Genomic DNA, 5,862 nt, shown 5'->3' with positions numbered 1-5,862 from the left:
TTCAGTGTTCCCAGCAAGATACTTAATACATCAGCTGTGTTACACTTGCAGTACATAATTAGGAATGAGGAGTAAACACTTCTAGGTCTCTCTCAGTTATTCCTTCTTTACTAAGTTTTATCCCACACAAAACTGCAGCCAGTCCTGCTTCTACTTCCAAAATGCTGAATTCTCCTCGTAATGAAACTTTGGATGTAGCACTAATCCAGACCAAGATGGTCCCTAGCTTTTGATCCCAAGCCTGTTAAAGCATCTTACAATGGCAACCAGTAAAATAGCTAGTTCCAGAGCTTCTTTGCCAGACAGACTTCAGAGGCTGTCCAATCAATCGTACACATACATAGTGCATTTCCTGTGAGGACAGGACTGGGTCTTCTGTGATGGATCTTCATTGTTGGTACACTGGTCAGCACGTTCAAGAACAAATGGAAGATGATTGTTGTATGTAAAAGGATAGTGTTTTGTGCTGAGCATGATTCAGCCCTTAGGACAAAAATTAATTAATGTATTGATTTTCAGTTGAGAATTTGAAATGCTGTAGGAAGCACAAAAGTGGAAAACTGATAGGGCCAGTCTGGTTATTGGAGGTATTTCTAACACCTGAATTGTAATAATGAGGTTTGTAGCATCTGGATTTATAGTATATCTGTTACATTGACACTGGAAATACTGCATGCAATAATGAATATTGTAAAGTGAGGACAGCTCTTGAAATTACCAATTAATAATTAAAGAGTTCTACATAGGAAAGAAATAAATTGCACTCTCAAGTAGCTGATCTGTGCATGACTGCATTACTCGAGCGCGAATGAGGGATGTGAGAAAATTAAAGATTGACATGAAAAAGAAAAATCAGAGAAACTACAACAGAATCAGTACACTATAGGGGTTCTACACAAAAAGGCCAAATTCTGTAGAATTCAGAAAGAATGGGATAGAATTAATGTGTAAATCAAGAGCTCTATATAGTATAGTAAACGGCTAAGTCCTGTGCAGATTTCAAAAGTACAGAAGTGGGGCTTCAGACTCAGGGAGATCTGCAGTTGGTAATAATACAAAGTAGGTTAGCATGGTTCATGTCAGGTTTCTGAACCTCTGAGAAAGTTGATTTGATTTCAGGTGATAATTGAAAAGACTGGAGCATTTATTGTCTTAACAAATGGCTTTGCTCAGAACAGATTTTCCTAATGTAGCAAGAAACTAGGTACTGAGGTAACCATCTTGAGTCATAGCATCCACCAGTGTTTGAGTGCATGTGTGTGTTTTAGTTCTGCATTTGTATGTTAGTATTTTTCTGTCTGCATCTGTCACACTCTCCATGTATTTGTATGCCTCTCCAAGTATGTGGCTGCACCTATGACTCTCTGCACATGTATATGTGTTCATGAGTATGCATTATTGTGTATACCTCTCCACATATTTATTTATGTGAAACATTGATGGGGATGGAAGGACCACGTTGACCATCAAACCTGCCTTATGCTCTTGGTTGGAGATTCTTAATTAACACCACCCCTGACCACCTTCCCCAACCCATATCTCCCCCCTCTTCTCCCCACCAACACACTCATCCCAAAACATGCCCCCCCAATTACATAATCTCCTTAGAAGCACCAATAACAAATAAAATGTGAGGGCCGATAAGGGGAAAAGGGCTCTTTGAAAAAATCTCTCCCCAGCACCATCAAACTATAGAAATCATTTAATGTGTCATGTGGACTACTAAATGCTACCTATTATGGTAGATGATATTTTGCATGATGCTGCAATCTCTGCTCCGGTCAGGAACTTGTCCAGCTCCCTCTTGAAGGTATACAAAGAATCAACAGCCACAACTTCAGCTAGTGCCATTTGCCAGCATTTGGCCCATATCCCTCTAAATCCTTCCTATTCATGTACTCATTCAGATGCCTTTTAAATATTGTAAATATTGTAATTGTACCAACCTCCACCACCTCATCTGGCAGCTCATTCCATACATGCACCACCCTCTGCATGAAAAAGTTGCCCCATAGGTCCCTTTTAAGTCTCTCCCTTCCATGCCTCTCATGATCTTATAAACTTCTACAAGGTCACCCCTCATCCTCTGACACTCCAGGGAAAATAGTCCCAGCCTATTCAGCCTCTCCCTTCTTTTAGAGATCTCTAATACATTACCTTATATACATTTCTGTACACAAATAACCGGTCCTTGAGGATATCTGAGCAGCTGTTCTTTAAACCTGGAATAATTCTCACTGCTCTTCTATGACTATTTCCAAGGCCACTATATTACCCATCAAATCAACTAACCACAAGATTCCACATATGGTCTATCCAACAATCTGGATGCTTCTGTGTTTGCACACAAAGATTTGTAATATTACACGTCCCTATGTTTGTGTGTGTATTTTTGAATACATATTCCTGTGCAGGTATGTATAAGGTTCAGGAATGAGTGCAGCTGTAAAAACCTTTAAGCAGCTTCAACACAATCCAAGGCAGAGCAATCCACCTGATAGGAATCAGCCACAAGAATTCCATCTAACATACCAGGGCTTGTTCAACAACAGCTCCCAAACTACTGACCTCTACCATCTGGAAGAACAAGGGCAACAGGGCCTTGGGATTTGTCAGTAACTGCCCAAGTCACATACAATCCTGATTTAGAAATATACCACTGTTCCTTTATTGTCACTGGGTCAAGCTCCTGGAAGCCCCTGCCTAACAGTATTGTAGGTGTACCGTCATCATATGGGCTACAACCTGTTCAAGAAGCCCGTTCACCTCTGGTTTTTCAAGGAGAATTCAGGGTGAGCAATAAATATTGGCCCTGGAAACATGCCTACATTTTTGACTGAATGAGGTGTGTGTGTGTATTTGCATTACCTTTCTAGCTATATATCTCTGTGGGTGCCTCACTTTTTCGTATGTGTTTGTCTCTGTGTGACAGATGGGAAAATGTAGTTTAGTGATGTCAGTAGTATTGAAGGAAGTGTCTAATTAGTGCACAAATGAGTGTTTGGGACTGAATGAGGTTTTCTTTTTGTAAAACAGCTGTCGCTTGACATTTGTTCTCTTTCAGTTGTACATGGTTTGGGACCTACATAAGAACTATTTTGTTCTCATCTCTTTCAGAGCATTATTTGAGCTTTAGCCTTTTCAAGATAGAGGGAAGATCATCAGAACAGCCCATTGCTTTAAGTTGTAATGTTTGTGTGGGTCTGTACGTGGACATCCGATAATATTAAGGTCAGGCTCAGCTGTGATGAGCTCTATGAGCTCAATACTTTATAAGCTCAAACTTGAACTATGGCCATTTGGGCAAAGTACTGGAGGATGTCAACCAAAGCACAGCAGGAAGCCACACCCTTCACAAAAGCAGGGGAAGAAAAGGGAGGACAACAAAATAGTCAGAAGCACTGGCTCAAAGCAACTGAATGGGACACTGACACTGACTGTTACAGTGGGATCAGATGCTGTACTGATCCAGGGAAGCAATAGGGATCAGTTGGCAGAGTGGGTGAAACAGAAGTAACGTTTGAGTAGATTGAGTGTTTTGGTGTGTTCTGATGGAACACTGGCACTTGGATCAGATGGATCGAGTTGGAGCGGAACTATGCAAGACCATGGGACAAGTTGGTGCAGAAAAAACGGTTGTGGCTGGTGGGTACACAAAACAGAATAAGATATTGTGCACGCAGGCTATTCGGCCCAACAAATCCATGCCAGTGTTTACGTTCCACTTGAGCTTCCTCCTATATTTTCCCATTAAAATCGATAATCGCTCACTTGGACCTCGGTGTTGCAGCAAGGCTGAGGGGGATTGGGTATTGCAGGGGGGAATGGGCGGTGCTGTGGAAGTCAGCTCTACAGGTTCGACCCAAACCGGACGCTAATTTCCTAAAACAAAAAAAAATCAAGGCAACGGAGACGATGGTTGAGCCGAGAGACTGCCTGGGAATCCAATACAGACGCTTTCTATTGGGAGTGAGTCTTTGGAAAGGTCAGGACTCCGCGAGTTTTGGGCGGGTTGCAGGTTCCCTTCGCATTGCTGTGCGGACACGGTTTGTGACTGCAACGATGACCATGAATTCGGTTTCAGAAAGGAATTCAGGTGAACATCCATCCGAGACACGACGCTGGAAGCTGTGATTGCGAGGAGGGTGGGGACCTTGGAAACCGAGTGCCCGGGACAGTGGAGGGGAGGAGAAGCTGCTTGTATTTGGGAGGGAGGGAGGTAGAGATTGAGCCCAGCGTGGTGTGTGCCTCTTTTCCTCAGCCCAAGGACATCAGATGGACTGAAAGTCAAGCCAGTGACATCACCGAGAGGCAGGGAGAAAGCAGCAGCAGATCCGGAGTGAGAGAGAGACAGAGAGACCTACACACACACACACACACACACAGGGGGAGAGGAAGCGCTGGCTAAGGCCCCCCAGGCAGGAGGATGTGAGTGAGATACAGAGACAAGACAGAGACAGCGGAGGCTCCGGTGCCTTTCCTCGCCCCCCCACCCCCCGCCCTCTCTCCCTTAGCCCAGGGCTCCCGGGAAAGCAGGATGCTGCTCTTACTGCTGCCGCCGCTGCTTCTGCTTCTGTGCTGGGGCGAACCCCAGCTCCAGGACGGGGACGCCCTGGTCGGCGGCTCCTGGAACACCAGCCGGCCCGAGCCGCTAAGAGAGCCGGCAGGAGCAGCAGGGGAGACCGGGAGAGCGAACAACAGCGAGCCCGAGCCGCAGGAGGAGACGGGCAGCGGCCTGGAAGACAGCACTTGCGCCTATAAGGTGCTGCTGAACGGGAGAGGAGGAGGAGGAGGAGGGAGCAGGATTTGTTTCAGGAGCACGGACAGCGGGTTCCGCTGCGGCCCGGGTAGCTGCCGGGTGTACCGCTCGGGCCCCTCGCTAGTGGCGAACGTGCTGGCGAACAGCAGCGTCTTCCTGCAGTGGCGGCCCAGGAGCGTGCGCCACCTTCGGGGCTTCCAGCTGAACTGCAGCTGGAGCGGCCTCTACACCCAGTTCCAGTGCGAGAGCGTGCAGCTCGGTGTCGCCTGCCGCGATTACCTGCTCAGCAGCGTCCACGACAGCGTCGACTACCGCATCTGCCTGCACACCCTGTACAGCGGCGGCGGCGGCTCCCGGCGAGACGAGGAGTGCCTGCAGTTCCGCGCCGAGCCCGCCGGCATGCAGGACATTGTCATCGCCATGACCGCCGTAGGAGGCTCCATCTGCGTGATGCTGGTGATCATCTGCCTCTTGGTGGCCTACATCACCGAGAATATCATGCACCCCGCCTTCGGCCGGCCTTCCGCCAAACGGGGACGTGAGGATCACGGGCTCACTACCTAATACACACACACACATACATAAAACTCTCATCTATTGAACTATAGGAACAAACAAACAAAAACTTTTCTGCAGCAGTAATCAAAAGTAGCCAGGAGGAGGCAGAAGAAAAGAAAAGGAGAAAGTTCACTTGGAATCAGCCCTCTCCCTGCAGGTTGAGGAGAGACAGCGAAATAAAGAGACGGGGGAGAAACACACACACACACACAGACTGCTGGCCCCTTGCCCTTCCCAGGAGGGATCTGACTGCAGCGTCTGGACTCCAGGGGAGGGGGTGTTGAGGGTCGACAGACACAGACAAGCGGCTCCACTTTGGGTTGAAATGAACACTGGCAGCAGCCGGCGCTGTGTCCCACTCCAAAAGTGACTTCCTGCCCTTCTCGGTGTCAAGGCGGCCTTGGAAACGGTGACTGGCCAGAGGGAGCGGACTGCAATCGCTCTCTGACACGAAGAAGCACAACCGATAACATGAGAGGAACTGGATGAACACAGCAGGCCAGGCAGCATCAGAGGAGCAGGAAAGCTGACGTTTCGGTTCGGGA

At 47.5% G+C, this 5,862-nt stretch overlaps 1 protein-coding gene across 1 annotated transcript; it reads left to right on the top strand.

The window, feature by feature from the left end:
* The first annotated feature begins 4,270 nt into the window (after positions 1-4,270).
* fndc10 (fibronectin type III domain containing 10) lies at positions 4,271-5,856 on the top strand. Its single transcript, XM_020529123.2, has one exon. It carries the CDS (start codon positions 4,538-4,540, stop codon positions 5,321-5,323), a length of 786 nt encoding a protein of 261 aa, XP_020384712.1. The 5' UTR covers positions 4,271-4,537; the 3' UTR covers positions 5,324-5,856.
* Positions 5,857-5,862: the final 6 nt, after the last annotated feature.

Source organism: Rhincodon typus, chromosome 31 (assembly GCF_021869965.1).
Source record: "Rhincodon typus isolate 14 chromosome 31, sRhiTyp1.1, whole genome shotgun sequence".
Lineage (NCBI taxonomy): Eukaryota > Metazoa > Chordata > Chondrichthyes > Orectolobiformes > Rhincodontidae > Rhincodon > Rhincodon typus.
This window is presented reverse-complemented; position numbering and strand designations above follow the sequence as displayed.